This window comes from Salvia miltiorrhiza, chromosome 5, assembly GCF_028751815.1.
Source record: "Salvia miltiorrhiza cultivar Shanhuang (shh) chromosome 5, IMPLAD_Smil_shh, whole genome shotgun sequence".
NCBI lineage: Eukaryota > Viridiplantae > Streptophyta > Magnoliopsida > Lamiales > Lamiaceae > Salvia > Salvia miltiorrhiza.
The window spans coordinates 53,235,947-53,259,030 of record NC_080391.1 but is presented as its reverse complement, the minus strand read 5'-3'; the positions used below and the strand labels follow the sequence as shown (position 1 = coordinate 53,259,030).

The 23,084-nt window shown below is 36.4% G+C and overlaps 4 protein-coding genes and 2 long non-coding RNA genes across 7 annotated transcripts; 2 read left to right on the top strand and 4 right to left on the bottom strand.

The window, feature by feature from the left end:
* The first annotated feature begins 314 nt into the window (after window positions 1-314).
* Window positions 315-2,535, top strand: LOC131024926 (1-aminocyclopropane-1-carboxylate synthase-like). The gene is given in 5 exon segments (XM_057954487.1): window positions 315-609; window positions 725-856; window positions 963-1,123; window positions 1,332-1,509; window positions 1,511-2,535. Coding segments are annotated over 5 exon segments (1,470 nt in total). The 5' UTR covers window positions 315-432; the 3' UTR covers window positions 2,333-2,535.
* Window positions 2,536-7,877: 5,342 nt separating this feature from the next.
* On the bottom strand, window positions 7,878-8,570 carry LOC131026118 (uncharacterized). The gene has a single exon (XM_057955886.1). The coding sequence runs from the start codon at window positions 8,568-8,570 to the stop codon at window positions 7,878-7,880; it is 693 nt and encodes a 230-aa protein (XP_057811869.1).
* An 81-nt stretch (window positions 8,571-8,651) lies between these two features.
* On the bottom strand, window positions 8,652-9,509 carry LOC131026117 (uncharacterized mitochondrial protein AtMg00310-like). Its single transcript, XM_057955885.1, has one exon. It carries the CDS (start codon window positions 9,507-9,509, stop codon window positions 8,652-8,654), a length of 858 nt encoding a protein of 285 aa, XP_057811868.1.
* A 1,800-nt stretch (window positions 9,510-11,309) lies between these two features.
* On the bottom strand, window positions 11,310-13,342 carry LOC131025014 (uncharacterized). Of its 2 annotated transcripts, XR_009102055.1 has the most exons (4): window positions 12,997-13,342; window positions 11,871-11,939; window positions 11,605-11,726; window positions 11,310-11,517 (listed from the first exon to the last, which is right to left on the bottom strand). It is a non-coding gene; the product is annotated as an uncharacterized LOC131025014 (long non-coding RNA). The 2 variants fall into 2 exon arrangements; XR_009102054.1 differs by lacking the exons at window positions 11,605-11,726; window positions 11,871-11,939.
* LOC131025025 (uncharacterized) lies at window positions 11,949-13,405 on the top strand. Its single transcript, XR_009102065.1, has 2 exons — window positions 11,949-12,833; window positions 12,887-13,405. It is a non-coding gene; the product is annotated as an uncharacterized LOC131025025 (long non-coding RNA).
* A 6,210-nt stretch (window positions 13,406-19,615) lies between these two features.
* On the bottom strand, window positions 19,616-22,599 carry LOC131024997 (heavy metal-associated isoprenylated plant protein 39). Its single transcript, XM_057954596.1, has 3 exons — window positions 22,313-22,599; window positions 21,108-21,183; window positions 19,616-20,121 (listed from the first exon to the last, which is right to left on the bottom strand). The coding sequence occupies exons 1-3, from the start codon at window positions 22,319-22,321 to the stop codon at window positions 19,823-19,825; spliced, it is 384 nt and encodes a 127-aa protein (XP_057810579.1). The 5' UTR covers window positions 22,322-22,599; the 3' UTR covers window positions 19,616-19,822.
* Between the last annotated feature and the right edge of the window lie 485 nt (window positions 22,600-23,084).

Below are 23,084 nucleotides of genomic sequence, written 5' to 3'. Positions count from 1 at the left end.
TGAATGAAGACAGTCAAATTAATTCACGTCTAGTTTTGCTCTAGTAGTACCATAAGAATTGTGTGATCAAAATATGTGTCAAAAAAGCATTTAACTTCCAAAAAGCCGCCCTATTACGCATTCAAAATGTTTTTCTTTTATCAAAAATTGAGAAAAAGGAAATAGAAATTCATTCCGAATTAGGAATTCTCTCCATTATTATTTTCCTTTTCTTAATTTGGAGGTGGGTGGAAGCTTCAATTATGTCAAAATGATATTTCCCACTTGGAAGCTTCTCATGGCTACAATACTCCAACTCTATAAATATGTGCTCATTCATTCTTCACTTCATCAACACACTACTCTCATAATTCAACATCTCCTCTAACTACAACTTCATTCATTTCCTTCATTTTTTGTGATTCTTTCATATCTTGTGCTACAAAGCAAAAAATGGAGTTCACCAAGGCAAGATCAAACCAAGGCCAAATTCTATCCAAGATTGCAACCAACGACGGGCATGGCGAAAACTCGCCTTACTTCGATGGCTGGAAGGCATACGACAGCGATCCTTACCATCCCACCAAAAACCCTCATGGAGTTATTCAAATGGGACTAGCAGAAAATCAGGTATAAATATATATAAATCTTTGAAAAAACCAAATATTATACTTATTTTTCAATGAAATGATTAACTTCTTCTATATCAATCTCTAAATCGATCTTCTTTCAACTTTTTTTGCAGCTTTGCTTTGATCTAGTCCAAGAATGGATCAAAAACAACCCAAAGGCCTCCATTTGCACAGAAGAAGGCATTGCTGATTTCAGAGACATCGCCATTTATCAGGATTATCATGGCTTGCCGCAGTTCAGAAATGTACTAATTAACTCTCACTACATTTTTCTTTTCTTTTTTTATCAAGATTTTAATTCGATTTGAAATATAAAAAAACTTGAATTCTCACCCTTATTTTGTAACACAGGCTGTTGCAAGATTCATGGAGAAAGTGAGAGGAAACAGAGTCCGGTTCGACCCGGACCGCATCGTGATGAGCGGCGGCGCCACCGGAGCTCAAGAAACACTTGCCTTCTGCTTGGCTGATCGCGGCGATGCATTCTTAGTCCCAACACCATATTACCCAGGGTCAGTCCCCATTTTTATTTCTTTTAATCTTGATTTATAAATTAATCCCAACACACTGGCCCCACCACAGCAACTTCTTAGTCGTCTTGTAATAAAATCTAACTAAACATACAACAAACTTTTCACACCTCATGTCACTTGCATTATTTATTCTACGTGTAGTAGTCACCTACTTGGAAAAATCTAACCAATTGTCAAACATATGCAGAAACGACAGAGATCTGACGTGGCGCACGGGAGTAAAACTAGTTCCAGTCGTGTGCGAGAGCAGCGACGGCTTCCAGATTACGCGGCGCGCCCTCGAGTCCGCATACAAAGAAGCCCAAGACTCCAACGTGAGAGTGAAAGGGTTACTCCTCAACAACCCCTCGAATCCACTAGGCACATGTGCTAGACCGAGAAACCCTACAAGAGTCGCTCAACTTCACCGCCGAGAAGAACATCCACCTCATCTGCGACGAGATCTACTCCGCCACCGTGTTCGGGCAGCCGGGGTTCGTGAGCGTGGCGGAGCTGGTGCAGGACAACCCGGGCTGCAACCTCGACCTCATCCACATCGTCTACAGCCTGTCCAAGGACCTCGGCTTCCCCGGCTTCCGCGTCGGCGTCGTGTACTCGTACAACGACGCCGTCGTCAGCTGCGCGAGGAAGATGTCGAGCTTCGGCCTCGTGTCGACGCAGACGCAGCGGCTGATGGCGGCGATGCTGTCGGACGAGGCCTTCGTCGACGGGTTCCTCGCGGAGAGCGCGAGGAGGCTGGGGAGGCGGCACGGGGACATGTGCCGGGGTTTGGGGCAGGTGGGGATCGGGAGCTTGGAGAGCAACGCGGGGCTGTTCTGCTGGATGGACCTGCGGCGGCTGCTGAAGGCGGCGACGTACGAGGCGGAGCTGGAGCTGTGGCGGGTGATCGTGAGCGAGGTGAAGCTGAACGTGTCGCCGGGGGCGTCGTTCCACTGCGCGGAGCCCGGGTGGTTCCGCGTGTGCTTCGCGAACATGGACGACGAGACGATGGGGGTGGCGATGGGGAGGATAAGGAAGTTTGTGGTGAGGAAGAGGGAGGAGGAGGCGGCGGCGGCGAGGAAGAAGACGATGCAGTGCAGCAGGAGGGACCTCGAGATCAGCTTGTCGTTCCGGCGGCGGCTCGATGACATGGTGATGATGTCGCCGCACTCGCCCATGGCGTCGCCGCTCGTTCGAGCCAGGACTTGAGAATTGTTTGATTAATTCTCAACTAAGTATACTTGTTTTGGTGTTGTGAATAGTTATACAGCAACATGTAAAACTTGATTAATTAACCAGCTTTTAATTTGGTAGCTCATAAAATGGATCACTAACTGATCCATCATTTTGTAATTAAATGTATTCGAATTGTAAGTTATTTTTTGATGGAAAGAAGGATTTGCAAATTACAAGTCCGGCATCAAGATTATTATGCAAAGATTTTCAGCTGATTGATTCTGTTCACGATCGTTCCGTCCACCGTGAGCACGAGTTAACGTGCCTACACCCACCCACAACTAATGTGCTAAACGTCGTGTGGCCATCATGGTTGATTCATATAATTAGCATTATTACATTCTAATATTGTAGAAACTTATATTTTTAATCTTATTAATTTAATAAGATTTTCTTAATAATATATACTACAATAATTGTTTATTCGATGCTTGTTTACTTAACATATATGGAAAAGATGTGGTCTTGTGTGAGGACGACGCATGAGACGTTGTCTTCATTTGATTAAGATAAAGGATTTACAATATCCATTCAATTAATTAGATTTAGGATTGAAATATGTAGAGATGGAGTCAAGATTTGTACTCCCTCCGTCCCATGAAGCATGACTAAGTTCTTTTCGGCACGAATTTTAATAAATTGATATTTTGTGTGTTAAGTGTGGTAGGGTAAAAGTGAAAAGATGAATAAAGGGTTATCTTTTGAGTTAATGGGCTCAATTAGCCCTTCCTGTATAAGAAAAGGAAAAAGTGTCCACCCAAATAAAAGTATGAAAAAACTAGCATTTTTTAATGTAAATGTATAATTATACCCTTAATACAGTTACACACTTTTTCGCAAAATTATGTAACTGCTGCTGAAAAAAAAATTATTAAAAAGAAAAAAGAGAGAAAACCCCTGAAAGCGCATAAGCTAACAAAGGGCCGGGCCAAAAAGAAACGTCACAAAGCAAGACAAAAACCACAAAAAAACCCGCAAAGGACTACGGGTGGACAAAAACAGAAACTATGAGGAGAAATCTAAATAAGCTTCCTCGTCCCCAACATCGTCGTCATTCAACATATCTCCCCATTTTTTCTTGTTTGTAGAGACCACAACTGACATAGCACGGGCTGCTTCGGAAGAAGAGTGAACCACAAAGTTTTGCAGAATCGCCCCTCCAGCCTGAGCATGCTGCACTTTATTCAAGAACTCCATCGGCGACGGAGCGTCAAGAACGGCGTTCTGCAAAACGACACCAGCAGCACGCCCTGCAGGTTTTTGGAAATCTGAAGACATACCATTCTTGATTATACGCCGAAGTCGGTGCTTGATAAAGGAATCAGAAACCTTCCCCTTCTTGGTATCCCCCTTAGGTCGCCCTCGGCCACGAGGTATGAGCGACTCCTCCATCGTCACCTTTCCTGGCGTCACAACCAAAGCCAAATCTGAATTACTATAGTGCGTCGGGGTGACAACAGTAGCAGTATCCGCCGGTCCATCCGAAGGATGAAAGTTCGAGGAATGAGGAGCCGAAGCAGAATCATTGAAGATGACAATCTATTTGTTAGAGGCATCCGCGGACCTGAGCCGAGGTCAGAATGATGTCCTTATCATTATCCTCCACTATCTTGAATGTCCCCTTCATAAGAGTTATCCAACCCTTTCGCTGTTGCAGCTTCCGAATCAACCCCATCAACCAACATAGCAAAGGAATTAGAGGTCGAAACCCCCGCAAGCAACAACCGCCATCGAAGCCCCGATTAAATCCCAAGAGCACGCCTCGCCAATATTGTCCCCCCGCCCAATAACAGGAGAGGGCCGAGTGTCTGCAGATTTGAGACGCCAGAAACGATGCCTACCAGTTTTCTCTTTCCCTTTTCTGTTTCTGCCTCGGGACCTTCGACCGTCATGCCCATTGTGCCTGGATGGAGATTCAATGTCCCTCTCGGAGCTAAGTTTCCTGCAATCTTCAGTAGCATGTCCAACCACAGAGCAAATACAACAAAAATATGGCAAATTCTCATATCCAAATTCAAGCTCATATAAATCATCATCACATTTCACATCCAAAAACTCCGGTATCTCCGCAGCAACATTCATTTCAACAAGAACACGTGCAAAATAACCCACAGAAGCTCTCGCAGACATACCATCAATAATAATAGGCGTGCCAATATGCCTAGCAATACCAGCGAGAACCTCAGGATGCCATAATTCATGAGGGAAGTTGAAGATGCGGAGCTAAACTTGAACAAGAGAAGACCCGACCTTGTTGGGATTGAAATTGGGGACCCAAGCCTGAAGGTGAAGAATCCCAGTACGCAAGCGCCAAGCAGTCTTAGAAAATACCAAAGAATAATCCTCATGCGAAGAGAATTTCAGAGTGAAATAACCTTTCCCAAGAGGAATGACTTCCCATGGATGTAACGGCTTCCACAGAAAGTTGAGCTCATTGTAAATATCCGCGGCAAATCGGGGAGCATTGTCTTTACGAAGAAAGAGGCGCCTATGCATCGCAAATTGGAAAGAACGGATTTGTCTTTGATGAAAGACCGAAGAAAGTGAAAGGCAGGGCCGGTTCTTCTCCATAGATGGCTTGAGGACAGCATAATCGTGAGCCGAGACGTCAGCCGGACCGCCCGTCTTTTGCTTGAGAGTCTCTGCAAACGATTTCACCGGCGGAGGAACCTCTCTATCGGCTGGGCTAGACGGAAGACGAATGCCCTCCCCCGGGTCAAGAAACTCAGCAGACCGATCGAAAAGCTGCTGGAGAGTCCATCCGGCTGTCTGCATCGCGAAACTGTTGAATACCATTCTGGAAACCCGAAGCCAAAGACCCAGAAGTAGTCGCCACCAAAGAACCATTCTCAACCCTAATCGCACCAGAGCAAGGCAGCGGCGCAACTTGTAGAACAGAATCCTTCCCAACGCCGGCAATAATAGCAATCGGTTTGGGAAGGCGAAACCAAAGCCGAAGCAGAAATCCCTAGAATCCATGCCATTGAAAGAAACGGAGGAAGACGGCAGGCGAAACCCCAACCGTATGAAACTTCGACTGATCAGCAGTCGCGCAATGTTTAGGAGTAGCAGCCAAGGGATCCCGAATAAACGCCTCAGAAGTACCCTGAAAGTGGTGAGCCCTAGACGAAACCTTAGCCGCCATGAGCAGAGAGTTAGATTCTGAAATCTCAGGGAACAACAAGTCGTCCCTAAGACGATTGATATCGACGGCAAGGACATCTCCAGGATTGAGATGAAGGAGCAGGGACTAAAACCCCAGTGCGAGATGGCTGGAGCTTTACCGAACGGACGTCGAACGGAGGGAACACGTTGTTGGCGAGCGGAGGGAAATCCATGGCTTGAGAAGGAAACCATTAAGCCGGCCAGGAGAGATCAAAAGCTGGTCCGGCCGAAAGCACAAATACCAACGAGTAGCAAAGCCGCCTAGGCGGCGGTGGAGCTATGCATGTCTCGTTTGTTCCAAAATCCCAAAAAGTCAAGGACTTGGATCTTGGCAATTAATTGGTCTTCGCAAAATTATGTAACGTAAAAGTGTGTAATAATGTAAACTGTACTATTACACACCTTTTCAAAAATCGTGTAATAATCGTGAAAATCGTGTAATAGTGTATTTTACACTGTTACACACTTTTTCACAAAAGTGTGTAATAACGTAAAAGTGTGTGATTGCGAAAAAAGTGACAAATAGTGTAAAATACACTATTATACACTTTTTCGCTTATAAAAAGTGTGTAATAGTGTATTTTATACTATTACACACTAAAAGAGTATTTTAGTCAGAAATGTTATTATTTTCATATTTTTATTTGTATGGCTAGAATTTTCTATGACTAAAAAGTTTTGGCTACATTAGGGTGTTGCCTCTTATTTTTTTGCCAAATAAGGAAACTGGTCAAGTTTCGTGGGACAAACTAAAAAGAAAACTTGATCATGCTTTTGTGGGACGGAGGGAGTATAATTTTATTTAATTATCATATTTATGTTGTATATTTTGCAATTTATATATATAAAATTATAATTTTATCAGCAAAAAACTTATTTTTAAACCCAAAAATATAATTTTGACTGCCACTTTCAAAATCTTAGTAGCTATATAACTGAAAATATCTAATTTTGTTATTATCTTGTTTGAGCAACAACTCTTTTGTCTTTTACGCAGAAGAAAGTTTAAATAACATCATTAATTTACTCCTTTCGTATCCAAGTAACTTCTTGACTTATAAATAGTTAAATATGCTGTAGAAGCTTCTGACATCATTGTCGAAGCAAGCGGATCCACTTACAAAATAGAATTCATTCAACTACCATTTCTTAAACTCGTCGATTAATTCCGTCCTTCCTATTTTGATGATTTTAAAAAGTGTATTTTAGATGAAGGAATCCACAAAGCAAACTATATTGTGTAACACTATAAAATACATTATTATAAAACTATTATATAATTTTATGAAAATCGTATTATAATAATGTATTTTACACTATTTTCGTAAAATTATGTAATAATCGCAAAATTTTAGAGGCGACATTCGATGAGTCGATTGCGGGACTGGAGAAAAAAAAGCAGGAGGCAACGATGACGAGGAAACGACGTTAAAGAATCAAGAGAGAGGAGAGAAAGAGAGGCAGTGGAGAATCAAAAGATGACAAAGTAGAGGCGTCAAGAAGGGACTATACTTTGCAACAATCCACTAAAGAAAATAAAGTTACTGGTATAATTTTGTAGGGGGGAGAGAGTAAAAAATAAGAACATTTTTCACTTATCAATTATCATGCCTATGGCACTAGGAACTTGAATTTGATCCACTAATATAAATAATGTTTCATCCAAAATTCAACCTAAATTTTGACTTCTAAAAGATCTATACGTGACAATTTATAAACACAGTGACGAGGGAAGTTTGGTTTAAATTACTAATTAAAAAGGTGTTAATACAGTGAAAAACAATATTTCATCCGTCCACAAAAAATAATATTTGTACTTTAAAATGTTTACAAAAAATATGTTCTTTTTCTTTTTAAAAATATTCTATCACATTATAGACTCTTTTATTCACTCATAATACAATTAATTATCATTATTAACACTCGTATTTTTTAAATGAAACTATTTCTTCACTTACAATATTTTTTTTAAAACCGAAAACGTCCATTTCTAGAACTATTTTTTGTGGACAGAGGGAGTATCATTGTAAACTCAAATTTTTTAAGTTTAAATAAGACTTTTTGAGCCATAAATTAATTTGTTGAATCATCGACGAACCAAGTCAACCGTTTTTTTTTTTTTTTTTGAGCACCAAAACGCAAGCAACTTTAATAAATGGAAGAAAACCAGTTCACATCAGAAGGCAAAGCCTCAGCAGAAACGAGGGGGGAAAAGGAATTAAGAGCAAAAGAAGCTAAGCTATGAGCATTGGAGTTTCCTTCTCTAGGCGTCCAACTAAACCTCAAACGACGGAAGAAATGCTTCATCCCTTGGATCTCTCTCAACATATCGCCCAGGTAAGAGAGATCAGTTTCATGGCGAACAAGCAACCGATATAAAGAATTGGCAGTCAGTTTCAACAATGATATCCAACAAACCCCGATCCCTACAGAACTTCAAACCTTCAAGCATGGCCAAAGCTTCTCCTTCAACCACCGTAAAAGCTCCATTTCTTGAACCATACCTGCACCCCAAAACAGAACCATGTTTATCAGTCAACACCGCTCCAAGACCGATCCCAACCCCCAGATTAACCGCCGCATCCGAAGAAACTTTGACCTCCTCCTCAGAGCAACAAAAAAGAGGAGTTGCATCTGTCCCCTGCCTTGTTCCCGCAGAATTAGACGGATTGTGCCACAGAGCTCTGTTTGCAATGGCCAAGCACTCCACATGAGAGAAAGCTTTATTTTGGAAGAGAAACATATTTCTAGCAAACCAAGCCGTCCACACAAGCGTGGCAAAAAGAGCATGAACCTCCCGGGAAGGAAGACTGCGGATTTTCTCGAACCACGTAGGAATATCACATAAATCTCCATTACTCAAAGGCTGAATCCGAAGAGGAGAAACGGCCCAAAGAACCCCAACCCAACTACAGTCGCGCAGCGCATGTTCCATCGTTTCCTCATAATCTCCACATCTTCTACACTTCACATCGACATCGATATTTTTACTTCTTAGAGCCTGGGCCGTAGGTAAAGCATTAGCAAGACACCTCCACATGAACATTTTAACTTTGGGGATTACCTCGAGGCCCCAAATCCAATTCCAAAGCAAACCATGATAAGTAGATGAGGACGCATCTTCCCGTCATTTCAAATCAAGGGCCAGCTTATACCCGGACTTAACCGAATACATGTTGAATTTACCCCATGGCCAGAAAGGCCTATCTTTCTCATTTGGTTTCGGCTGAATCTGGAACAAAACCTTCTGACGATCACTCGGTTGCAGTATCTCTTCAATCTTCTCACAATCCCATGCATCAAGGTCACCATTCATCATCTCTTGAGCTGTCAAATTAGCAAAACCATCATCAACTTTTGCCGTAAAGAATTGGCCTTTTCCATCAAGTAACCAGGAATCCACTCCAATTCGATTCGCTCCCCATTTCCTAACCTCCAGGGCAAGTCCTTTCACAATTAAATCTCTACCAACTAGCAGACTTTTCCATGCATACGATGGGTTATGAGCATTACTAGCCAACAATAGATCATTTATTGGAAAGTACCTCGCCTTAAGAGACCGGGCGAGCAGGGATGTATCATTAGTAAGGAGGCGCCACACTTGTTTGGCAAGCATCGCCTGATTGAACAGAGCGATATCCCGAAAACCCAAGCATCCTTCCCCTTTGGGCACACAAATTTTCTTCCAACTCTTCCAATGGATGCGTCTTTCATCATTCTTCTGACCCCAAAAAAACCGCACCGCCACGCTGTTAAGTTGTTGACAAACTTGATCCGGCAACGCAAAACAACTCATAATGTATGAAGGAATAGACTGGAGGACTGCTTTAATGAGCACCATTTTACCCGCTCCCAACAAAAACCTTCTTTTCCAATCCTTAGACTTTTTTCGCGTCCGATCCACCAGCATCTGGAAGATCTCACTCTTCGATTGGCCCACAGTACTAGGGATGCCCAGATAAGTAGTTCTCTGCCCAGCACGCATGACTCCCAGCTGATCTGCAAGAGTAAGTTGTACTTCTTCCGGAATTCCACCACTAAAACGCCTTTATAAGAGCTAATGATCTTCTTCACAGCCTCAATTTCCAAAGTATTCCCCCTGCCAAATATGATGCAATCATCTGCAAATAAGAGATGACTCACCCTCGGGGCTGTTTTACAAATACGCGCACCATGAAGGATATTTTGTGTTTCGGCCTTCCTGAGCAAACCCGACAAAGCCTCCGCACAAAACATAAACAAGAAAGGAGAAAGGGGGTCTCCTTGCCTTAACCCCCGGCTTGGCTGGAAAGAAGTACCTGGGAAACCATTAACAAGCACTTGGAAAGAGACAGTCGTAACACACCGTAAGATCAAGCTCACAAAAGAAGAATGAAAACCCAAATGTAGCATAATAGATTCCAAAAAATTCCATTCCACACGATCATAAGCTTTCGCCATATCAAGCTTAAAAGCGAAGACTCCATGAGATTTTGCTTTATTCAACTTCATCATATGAAAAATCTCGAACGCAAGCAAAGCATTATCCGTGATATGACGACCAGGGACAAAAGCAGACTGACTCTCATTGACAACATACGGAAGACAAACTTTGAGACGATTAGTAATAACTTTAGAAATGATTTTATAAACCACATTACAAAGACTAATGGATCTAAAATCAGAGGGAGACACACAAAGTTTCTTTTTAGGAATAAGACAAATAAACGTGGAATTAATAGGACCAGGGGAGACACCATTATTAAGAATATCAAGCACAAGAGGGACAATATCAACCGCTTATTGCTTAGTTACATTGTCATTTTATTTATTTTCAAAATCACATCTGTTTGTGTTAAATTTAATAGCTCAATATACATATTTCATTTGGTGATCTTCGTGCAGCCTTTGTTTTGCGTGTTGAAAAATAATTTATGTGAATTAAATAAAAATGTAGAAGGAACTTCTTTTAAATATCATCAACCAAAATTGAGACATCTCCGGGAACTTGACTGCCCACGAATCATAAATTATTTAATTCACACATAAGTAACAGCTAGTCAAATAACCCCCTTCAAAGAAACAACTAGTCAAAATACTAATTGAAAAAAAAAATGAAACATACTTACGTCATCATTTGACTTTTAAAAGGGCGACTTTTGTAAGATTTCATCTACGTGGCACTCAGTGGATGGTCAAATGAGCAATGATGGCTGTTGACTGGTGGACTTTAAGATTGTGGATTAATTTGACCAACTTAAGTAAAAGAATATGTTTTCGAGAGTTTATTTGTTAGACTTTTTTTTGAGACAGACTTATTATTTATTTATTGTTAGCTAAATGGTTAAATAATCGATAACTTAATCTACAAAATGACCCATTCATCATCTATTACGATTTAAGGATTCTATAATTTATATAGAAACTCTATCCAGCAATGTGCTGGTATAAGCAAATATTTCAAAATTTATTATGAAGTTTGTATGTTCTTTCGAGATCTTTATATATATGTCATTAATATATATATATATATATATATGTAATTTTATTTTATTATTTAGTTAAGCTCTTAACTAAATCTTTAAGGCTACACGATACTACCATGAAATTATCATTAAGCTACACGGTACTACCATTGTAACACTCTAATCTAATTAAAGTGTTAAATATAAATTTAAATACTTTTCGACAACAAAAATTAATGTCATAAAATAAATTCTTTATTATTTTAAAATCATATATATATATATACATATATATTTTTTTAGAAATAAATCCTCAAATAAATATTTAGAATGAACTTGAATTTAAAATAAACAAGTCATGACATTAAGATAATATAATGAAATTTATCTTAACTAAGTCGCACACGAATTTGAAATAGTTTAAAAATTTAAAGTTTACACTAGTCAAAAGATATCACATTAATAATATAATAGGTTTGAAAGAAACATTTATTTTCAAAAGGTTCGACGCGCCCATTCGACTCTCCACGCGCCTCCAACGTCAATTACCTGAAATGTTAAGGGATAAGTATACATAGTATACTTAGTGTGAGAACATGCAATAATTGTCCAAGTTAATAAAACGGTAACACATACGATCGTAATATACATAACATTCTTTCGCGCGGTGGCATACCAAGGACCTTTTCATCCTTGACCCATTCAACGGGCCCCTAGCGATAATGGTTGCAACCTTCCTGGATCCATTCAGCAGGCCTCTAGCGATATATATATATATATATATATATATATATATATATATATATATATATATATATATAATTCATGAAACATATGGTAAACACATAGTATTAAAATGGACAATAATTAATCTACGACATGTATGTAAATAAATCTCATACCTGAAAATAGGTACTTGATAGATAACTTGAGTAATTCAAATCAAAAGTTACGTCTTAATCGCGCCGCATCTAGTCAGATAAATTTAAATAATAAATATAAGGGCCTAAAATTTTAAAAGTAATTGAAATGAGACTTAAAAATTTATTCTGTAAGATCATAAAAAAAAATCTAATTAATAAATTGTTATATAGATATTTCTCATTGAAATCCATTTCAATTTAATTAATAAAATTAACTCGTATGTTTAATTATTAAAAACGAAACTTTAAGCCCATTGATAATAAAAATAGGTTCATAAATTAGACTTCAATTTGATAATTTAAACAGAGCCCAAAATAATAATAATAAAAAAACCCAACAATATATATAAAATCTAAGCCCACAAACTATTTCCCTTTTTCCCTTTTACCTTTTTCCTCACTCTCTCTTGTTCAGCACCCATCACGAATACACGATGTACACACACCGACACAAATCACACATATACACCACTCACACACATCACACAAATCACACACGCACACACACTTACACAACACAGCACACACAAATACACACAATTCGCCGCACCCTCTCTGGTGTGCGATAGTTTCAGAGTGGAGGTTTATCGTCGAGAAGAAATGGGTGTTGGAATTTGAAGAAAGAAATTGGGCCGAGATTTTAAGAGAAAAATAAGAAATAAGAAAACTAAATACTGCTGAGACTTTTAACTGGGCCGAGATTTTAATTGGGCTAAGATTTTAATTGGGCCAGACTTTTTAATATCGAAGAGTGTGCTGAGACTTTTAACTGGGCCGAGATTTTAATTGGGCTAAGATTTTAATTGGGCCGAGACTTTTTAATATCGAAGAGTGTTTGTGAATAGTTTAAAGTTTTGTTTGAATTGGCATATTTTCTGAAAAATTCTATGATGTATTTTCAATATAAATTTCTGCAGATTCGGTTTCAGAGAAAGAGAAAAGGTAAAGGGAAATTTCATAAAATCAAAAAGAACGGTTTCAGAGAAAGAGAAAAGGTAAAGGGAAATTCCATAAAATCAAAAAGAAATTTTTGGTCTGCAAAGTCTTTCTCAAATCTCCTCCTAAGACTTACTTCAAATTTTCCCATTGGATGTGCTTTATATACCTGTAGTGTCTTTTCTGCTAGAATTTTGGTTATGAATTTTCCCTTGGGGAGGAGATCTATTGGCATCTATGGACGCGATCGAGGAATCGTCGCAGCTCTTCGATTCGATGTGGCAGGCGGCGGCGCTACTTGCTTGGCGACGAGTATGATAGTATTCTATCCCAGGGAATGAGTTAGGTTCTGTTTTGGGCGATGATTGATGAGAGCCTTAACATTTTGTCCTCTTTTGATTGATTGAGTATTTCTCATTTGAAATCTATGTTATCTAAAATGTCTTAATAAAGATAATAGAATTAAAATGAAGATAAAACCATCTTATAATTGGAGGATATAAAATGAATGATCAAGATCTTGACAAAACCTTTTAACTAACGATTATTATTATCTATTTAAAAAAATTCCACCAAAATATCTAGATATTTTTCTTTCAAATTTTCTATTAATTTTGAAAGGGGTTTTGGAACTTTTAATTACTTTTTACTGGTTTGCATTTCATAATATTTTTTCATAATATTTTTTTAGGCGTTAATTGACTGTAAATCCACAAACTATTAGTGAATTTTGCTATTTTTTCAAGGGGTTATTGCCGGAAAATACACGTAGTTTGCCAATTTTCTAATTTATAACATGACCTTTTAATTTGGCCAAAAAATACATCACTTTTTATTTTGTTCGTAATTGTGACACGCTGATTAGCTCCGGTGAAATTCATACTTATGTGGTGCTTATTTGGCTAATTTTATTATACTCATTTAAATAAAAAATCCACTTGTCAACAATTAACCACCAATTTGTATGAGAGTGATGATGATGTGTTGCCACATCCCCCAACACCACCCACAGACCGTCCCACTCCTCCCTCCCCCAACCCCATCCAACAGACCGTCCCCCTCCACCTCCCCTTCCCCTACCCCTGCCGCCACCACCAGCCCGGCGGAGCCTTCCCCTTCCCCCAACCCCGCTGCAGCCACTCTCCCCCTTCCCCCCCAATCCTCTACAATTGGTTGTTCCCTGCAACCACAGACCGTCCCTCTCCTCCCTCCCCCAACCCCACCCAACAGACCGTCTCCCTCCTCCTCCCCTTCCCCCACCCTCGCCGCCACCACCAGCCGGCGGAGCCTTCCCCTTCCCCCAACCCCGCTGCAACCACTCCCCCCCTTCCTCTACAATTGGTTGTTCCCTACAATCCTCCTCATTTTTTATTTCCCCCAAATCGGCGCAGGATTCGATTTCCTCAAACGATAGCCCTATAGCTTCGTTTTTGGAAGCAGATAATGATTTTGTGCAACGAAGCTCGGGGATAAATGTGGCGGATTGCGAGGGTTTTGGGAGCGGCGGTGGAGGGAAGGGGAAGCTGCAGGCTTTGAGGGCGGAGGAGAAGAGGGATTTGATAGCCGCGGCGGCGGAGGCGCAGGAGGGGCGGTCGCAGCTGAACGAGGACCGCGACCGGTGTTGCTGCTGCGGTGGCAAGGGCGGTGGCGTTGTTGGGTCTGCGGCGGGGGGGGAAGGGGGGGCTCTGTTGGCGGGGCGGTCTCAGCTGAATGACTGCGACGGGTGTTGCTGCTGCGGTGGCGGAGGAGGGCGGCGAAGGGGGAGGGTCTGCTGGTAGGGGAGGGCGGCGGAGAGGGGGCTCTGCTGGCGGTGGAAGGCGGCGGCGGCTCTGCCGGTGGAGGAGGGTATGTGACGTGTGTGTAGAGAGAGAGGTATGTATGATTTGGCAATTCCGGCAGCTACGTTGGCAATTCCGTCAACCACCGGCTGCCACCTCAGATTAATTTGAGCCAAATTGTAAATGATGGGATAATTGGGAACAAATTATAAATTCATGTATTTTCTGGCAAAAAAAAAGTGATGATATAAACCAGAAAATTGACAAACTTGATGTATTTTATGGCAATAATCCCTTTTTTCAACTATATAAAGTTGCAATATAAATATATAAACTTTAGCTCATTCATGACTTTGCCCTGAATTTTAATTTCGTTCATACATGACAAAATTAAAGATGATATAATATATACACATTATATTAAAATAACTTATACAAAATTTCTACTGAAATATACACAGTACTATATATATAATGAATATATAGTTTAATTTTAAAATTTGTATTTTGATAAAATTAACAAATACAACCTAGGAAAGATGAAATTTAAAATTTGTCATGATCAAGAATCATAATATTTTAACATTTGTTTATTTTATTATGTATTTTTTTTTATATTTTTTACTATATGGTATTATTTTTATATTTATATTTTTTATTATAACAATTTAATGCAGTTACTAAGATTAAACTTATATTTTTTCATTTTAGAACTCTTTAGCTTAAAATATAAATTTGTAGATAAATAATTATATATATATATATATATATATCTTAAAAATAGAATTTCTAGTATGATTTACATTTATTAAATTTTTAGTACGCTTTTGTATGATTTTTATTATTATTATTATTATTATTATTATTATTATTATTATTATTATTATTATTATTATTATTATTATTATTATTATTATTATTATTATTATTATTATTATTATTATCTAGAGTAGATTGATAAAAAATTAGAAAGAAAAAATTATTTTCAAAAATAGTAAGGTGATTTTTGACAGCAAAACATAACTTACTATTTTTGAAAGTGATTGAGCTTTTATATATGTATATAGATATTGTCAGTGACGTAGCTAGAGGGGGGACAGTGGGGGCACTGGGCCCCACTGAAAATTTTAAAAACATTAGGGGTATTTTAGTAATTTTATATTTAATATTAAATAAATACATAAATATTAGTATTATTTTTAGTAATAATTCCAATTTCTCCTACTCAATCGTATATGAGATACGTTATCGAATGATTGTCTAATATCTTACATCAGAAATAATGAATTTGTAAATATGTACTAATGAAACGATTATGTAGCGATTTCAAACATGAAAATTAAATAGAAGAGAAATTTTATGATGGTAGAATATTTATTTTTATTTTTGTAATATTATGGTGCAACTAATGTAGCATTATGAGTTTATTGAAATTGCTAATATTCGGAGTCTTTTATAATATTATGATTATTACTTTCTTCGTCTCAGCTAAGTTGATCAACTTATTTTCGATAGAAAATTTAAGAACTTAGTATTTTAAGTGTCTTTGGTAATAAAGTGAAATAAGTGATTAATTTTTTTTTTGCTTATATATATTTATTCCATATAAGAAAATTGATCATCTTAATTGAGACGGTAAAAAAAAAATATTTACGAAGTTAGTTGGAACCAAGAGAGTATTTGGCCCCCCCTGACTGAAAAGTCTGGCTACGTCACTGGATATTGTTAAGTCATTCAATCTCTTTAGGGACATTGAGATCTCAAATACGTTTTCAACAATTTTAAATTTGAGAAGCTCATTTTAGAACAGTCTGTTACGAACACATAGAGGCTCTCCCTCTCAGCTCCTCTGCCGCCCGCTCGACGGCGGCTCCGTCGTCGGAGACGCTGCCATCTCTTCTCTCTCCCTCAACATCACTCTCTCTCTTGACCCGCAGCAACTCCGCCCAGCCGCAGCCCGTCCTTTTATTTATTATTTTTTTTTTCCAGATCCGGCTCCCTCTCGTTCTTTGGCCGGCAAAAACGGCTGCTGCCACCGTGACAGAAAGCAGCAGTCGGCAGGCCGCCGCCGCCATGCTTCCCTCTTCCCGGCTGGGCTTCGACCCTTCCCCAAACACTCCATTTTTCTTTCTAATTTCTTATTATGCAATTGCATTTGTTCTTGTAAGTATATAAATACATTTATATATATGCAGTATATATGATGATTGAATTTGGTTTTGTGATGATGTTAAGAAAATATGACTTGAAAAGGAGTTGAGCTGTGTTCTTTGATTTTGAATGTATAGTTGAAAACTTGCTGAATAATCTCTATGTGTGTGTTTAGAAAGTTGAGATTAATACCTTTGTTGAGCCTTGTTAAAAAAATCGCTCTGCTCTCTAAAAATTTGTTGAGTGATTGTGTTGATTAATTTGAGTGAAAGTATGTATATAGGTGAGTTCTATCAGACAACAAAATTTTTAAAGTTGAAATCTTGCAGAGCTTTGGATGGATGATTTTCTTGAGGAAAATCTGCAAATTTGAAAAAGATAGATTGAGGCAGATTTTGGAGGCTTGAAGAAATCTGATTTTGGAATGGATTGCCAGAAAATGTGGCTAGTCATAAAGAAGTTAGAATGAATTGTCGGGCGGTATGGTTGAAGAAGAAAATACATGTAAAACTCTAAAAACAAAATAATTAATTATGTATTATTATGTAATATATAAATAAACAAATATATATATATATATATATATATATATATATATATTAGATTTTAGTCCAAAATTAAATAAGGTCTAATCTAAATAGAAAATTTAGGCCTAAAATAACATAAAATATTTTATGATATAAATTTTTATGTCCATAGGTATAACCTATATTTCAAAATCATATACTCCCTCCGTCCCCAAAATAAGTTCCTCTTTGGGGACGACACGAGTTTTAAGGAAAAATGGTAAAGTGTATTGATAGTGGAGAAAAATATGTTATACTAATTAGTATTGAGAATGGTGAAAAGGTGAAAAAGTGTTATAATTAGTATTGAGAGTGGTGAAAAAGTGAAAAGTAAGAATAAATAAAGTATTATTAGTGGTGGGGTAGTTGTCCAAAAATGGAAAGAAAGAAAGAGGAACTTATTTGGGGGACGTCCCAAAAATGAAAAAGATGAACTTATTTCAGGGACGGATGGAGTATCTAATTAGGGGCGCGATTAGAAAATTTATAAACAGGGTATATAATAAAATTTTCAATAGCTTCATAATAAAATTCAAATGATCCAAAGATAAATAAATTTTAAATAAGTAAATGGTTTTGGGATGTTACAACCATAAAGACTCTAGAATAAATCTTATAATTAAGGCGATATTTACACAGCGAATTCATAGGTGTTCTACATAAAATTAATATATTTTAATTAGTTCCTATTTTATATGTTGAGAAGTGTTTATACCGTATAGTCCTCCCCTATATATATTCTAGTTCAAAAAATTGACAATGATTCCACAGAAAATTGGTTTAGTCTCATTTATGAGAGTAAATTGAGCTAAATATTTCTGTAGGGACATTATTCATTTTTCATAATGTCGTCCCCTCTCTTTACAGGCATTAGAATCACATTTTCTAATTTTTATATTAAAAAAAAAAAGTTTCACATTAGACTAAACACTAGGACCTGTTTATTGTATTTAATAAATGTTTTTTTTAAAAAAAAAAAAACATGTCCAGCTGTGTCTAAAAATTATTTCTGATTTGAGTGATATTAAAACTGGATGAAGTTAATTTATTTAAAAGGGGTATGTAACTTATTCATTCCCTCTTATTATTACTGCATAATTTTATTATATTGATAGTTCAATTCATTAAAAATTAAAACATCAACTTTTAAGTACTCAAAAAAAGGTACTCAGATAAATATGCCCAATGAAAATGAACCATTCCATAATAGTAATTAACTTGGGCTCATTGGGCTATGGGCCTCAGAGTGTCCATCTTATAAATAATTTCAGTCCCATTGGGTTATGGGCCTCAAATTAATCATGAAATGGATTAATTTCTTCGAGTTTACTTCATTCAATAATGACCATGTTTTGTTTCAAAAAATAATAATAATAATGACCGTGTTTTTTAATTTAAATCCATAATAACACTTTCAATAATAAAATACCCCAAACTCTAACATCAGACGATTTTCTGAAGCTTGAAAAATAACTAGGCCAGCTAGATGGTGGTGTGAAATTATTATTTTACTTCATTTGATAAATTATTCAAAAAATCCATATCTACCAAAATGATACTCCCCTCACTTGGCCAACATTTATTTTCGAGTGGTTCCATTCGATTTACTAATTTACACAAGGATAATATAATTAGTAAACACATAGACTTGTGTTTACTAATTATATAAGATTGATTGTGGATTTAAAGCTACGCGCTTATGGCTAATTGATTGTGGGCCATTGGTATTGTTGATCTTCACTACCGATGAGATTGATGCCTTCACTCGATTCATGTTTGGATCAAATGATAATGCAGAAGATAAACGTTTTCTTTATTTTATTTTTAAAAATAATCAAAATCCGTCTCTCAATACATCAAACCTTCATATTTAAACATTCAATTTTTTTCTAGAAGAATTAGTCATTCTAAAAAGTCAAGAGCCATTGTAGATCTATCTAACAACTAAAAGCACCTAAGAAATTTATGTTTTCATGTAAAAGATTGACTTTTTCTACACTTTTCATATTCAAAATGACCATTTCAATTTCATACATTCAATATACACTATTTATGAAGTTGGATCAAGTAAAAGTCAATTTCAAAATATAAAATAAAAACTATTTTTAGCTTTTAAATCCTGAAGATCTTCCACGAATTTATTACTTTACTTTACGTAGAACAAAATTCATGCTAAAATAATACTCCCTCTGTCCCATTGATCTTGTTCTATTTTTTTTTATTGTCTCATTGATCTTGTCCTGTTTCTATATTTGATAATAATTCTACACTATAAATAATATGGCCTCACACATTTACACACTTTTACTACACTTATTATACTCTTCTTAATAATCGTGAACTCAAAGAACAACGTGTTACATACAAATATTGCAGAAGGATTCAGCTACGCCATCCAATATGGCTTATTGGAAACACCTCAAAATCCTATCAAAAACAAAACTTAGAGAGACACTAATTTAATTCTTCCCCCAAAAAACACAATTATGTGTGAATTTAATTAAGAAATAACGCAAGAATTAGGGTTTTCCTCAACACTGTAAACATGGTAGCTCTGTGTGTAGTATGGATAATGCTTCTTGTAGAGCTCCAAAAGCTCCTCAATTTTTTGAGCCTCTGTTTTCTTGGGATCTTCCTTTTTAGGCTCTCCCTTCTTCTTCTCTTCCTCCTTGCCGGGCCCCACGCTCACCAGCTCTGTGTGGCAATGTTTCTTCAATTTCCCAACTATTTCTATTGGATCCGCTGCTCCTACTACTGTCAGTTTCTTCTCTTTCATGTCCATAGCCAGAGATTCTATCCCTGCAATTTTTATTTTTATTTTTCAGAATTGGGTTAGTTTTAGATTAAAATTCAAGTTGAACACCTAAGTTTGATTGAGATCTCTTTTGCCATGTTCCGTAGAATGCATTAAAATATCTGTAAAATATAATAAGTTTTTTGGTATGATTTATTAAGATTATATAAAATTAAAAATAATTATAATTTGATTTATATTACATATATCATCTCCGTAGGTGGTATACAAGATCACTCAAATATGTATAATATTTGCGAGCTTTTAATTTATAAAAGGTTGTGTGTTTCGTACTATTTCTTACCAAATAGTAAGATATTAGAATGTCATAGATATATTATACACCCTAATCATCCATACCAGATAAGCCCTAAAAATTATTAAAACACTGCAATAATATCTCAATATTTTGATAAGTAGTAAATTCATCAATTTTAAAATTTAGACATCACATCAAAATTCAAAATAGGTTGAGGGTTTTGGAAACATGTGGAATTGACAGGGTGATAGAAAGACAAAATTGATAGAATAATGGTCCATAGGCTTCAAAAGCATTCAATTAATTTTTAGTTTCGATGTCGGAATGGTGGTTAAATTTCAAAGTCTAACTTGATAGACAAATTTACAACAAATCGACAAGTCATGATATTATTGCAATATCTTGAAAATTGAATTTAAATTGCGAAAATCGATCAAAGATTGAGATTCTAATATCCTCCCTTCGTTTTTTTAAGTGTCATATTAAGATAAATTTATTGTTTCTTTTTAAGTGTTCTATTTCAAAATTTGAGAATAAAAAATGACAAAGTTCCTACTTTACCCCTTTTTAAGTGTTCTATTTCAAAATTTGAGAATAAATTTATTACATTTTAAAAATAATAAATATGGGCACAAAAGTAATACTCCAACTTCCTTTATATATATACTTTTTTTTCCATGAGACACTTAAATAAAAACGGGGGAGTATAGTATATGAGAGGAGATTTGTCACCTGTAAGAGAAGAAACTGCTTTCAGGGCCTTCTTCTTATCCTTTTCATCATGAACTCCTAGTTTCAAGACCACTTTCTGCAGGGGATAAAAGGGCCCATAAAATTTTAATTTATGTGAAAATGCAAATAACTTTGTATGATCTCACGGTGCAAGAAAACAATAAGATTATGATTCTCAACTATAAATTAACTCTAATTACAAAGTGGAGTGAAAAAAAGTATAAATTTTTTATCTACTTTTTGCCGGCATGAGAGTGTTTGGCTAAACTTATATATTTTAAAGAACTTATAAGCTCTTGAAGCTTATAAAATGTTTCAAGAGGTGTTTGGCTGGGCTTATAAGCTCATTCAAAGGGTTTGGCAAAATAAGCTCCTCAACAGCTTATAAGTTCCCCAAAAAATAAGTTCCTCTACCCCAACTTATTTTTTTATAATCTCATATGCAATAATTTTTTACAAACATTTTTCAACTATAATTTATTACTTTCATCATATATCATTTAAGTTCATTTTTCTTCGATTTTCTCTCTAATTTTTTTTTCGCTCTCTAGCAAAAAAAATTCTCTCTCTAGCTTATGAGCTCTATTATCCAAACACTTTGGCAACTTATAAGCTCTTAAAAATGACATCTTATAAGCTCCAAGAGCTTATAAGCTCTTTAACATAAGCTTAGCCAAACACCCTAATCTCTATAGTTTTCTAAGAGCTTGTAAGTTGTCAAAATGTTTGGATAATTGAGCTTATAAGCTAGAGAGAGAATTTTTTTCTAGAGATAGAGATTTTTTTTAGAGAGAGAAAATCGAAGAGAAATGAACTTGAATGATATATGATGAAAATAATAAATTATAGTTGAAAAATATTTGTAAAATAATTATTACATATGAGATTATATTTGGAAGCTTATAAGCTCTTGGAGCTTAAATTTGAAGCTTATAAGCTGTTTAGAAGCTTATTTTGCCAAATACTTTGAAGGAGTTTATAAGCTCCTGAACAACTTATAAACTGTTTTGAAGAGCTTATAAGCTCAGCCAAACACCCTCTAAGTACAAGATTCTACTCGTGACATCATAACACTATATATGTTGGTTTTGAAAGGAAAAAGAATTATGAGAAATTGTAGAATACTATACATATAAATTTATAGTAATATGAATTTGTATGTGAAGTGTGAGAACAAGCAAATCGAGGAGGGAATGAGATGATACCTTCGTCATCGGGAATTCTTGATATGGACGTGAAATAATTGGGAATTAGAATGAAAATTTCATAGAAATGATGATATGTTTAATTCTATGATTGGAACACAAATGATATGGTATTATATATATAGTAGTTGTGTGAGGAGGTAGAAATGAAAAATATGAAGAGAGAAGATGAGAGGGAAATTGATTGGTAGAAGAGTGGAAGTAGTCGTTAGAGCAAGTCAACTTAGGCTGTGCCAATTAATCAAGAGCCAAAAAATTCCACTCGTCTGAAAACTTAGGTTTCTGACTAGTTTCATTCTAGTTGCCTAAATTCGCATACTGAAATTTATTAAGAAAGGGAAATTATATGGGGCCATAATTATGGTTGCCATATTACCCTTAAAATTATATGGAAAGTTTTTATGACTAATATGCCTTTAAAGTATTATTGGTATATATATATTTTTTAAGTGTTAATAGGCAAAAGTGCCCCATTCCTTATTCATATTTTGAAAAATGCCCACCCTTATCATACAAAGCTATCCATGCCCTAAATTACTAATTAACCCTTGAGTGGGTCAACATCTTAAGTAATCATTTCGGTCTTCTTACACAATCTTACACATTTTTAAGTTCCAATGCATTTTTGTACAATAATTTGTGATGTTGACCGAAATGATTACACACTGAGTGTCCGATATGATTTTTTTAAACTGTATATATATTATGGACCGGATAATTTAAAGTGTAAATATTATCGACCGGACACTAATTAACACTTAAACAATATATT

Bases quoted from the DNA above. Each gene is read 5' to 3' on its own strand.
- LOC131026118 (XM_057955886.1), bottom strand. From the start codon at position 8,570: ATGTTCATGTGGAGGTGTCTTGCTAATGCTTTACCTACGGCCCAGGCT.
- LOC131026117 (XM_057955885.1), bottom strand. From the start codon at position 9,509: ATGCGTGCTGGGCAGAGAACTACTTATCTGGGCATCCCTAGTACTGTG.
- LOC131024997 (XM_057954596.1), bottom strand. The intron at 20,122-21,107 runs GTGACAAATCTC...TAAAAATTGCAG, and splicing joins AGCAGTTTCTTCTCTTACAG to GGATAGAATCTCTGGCTATG.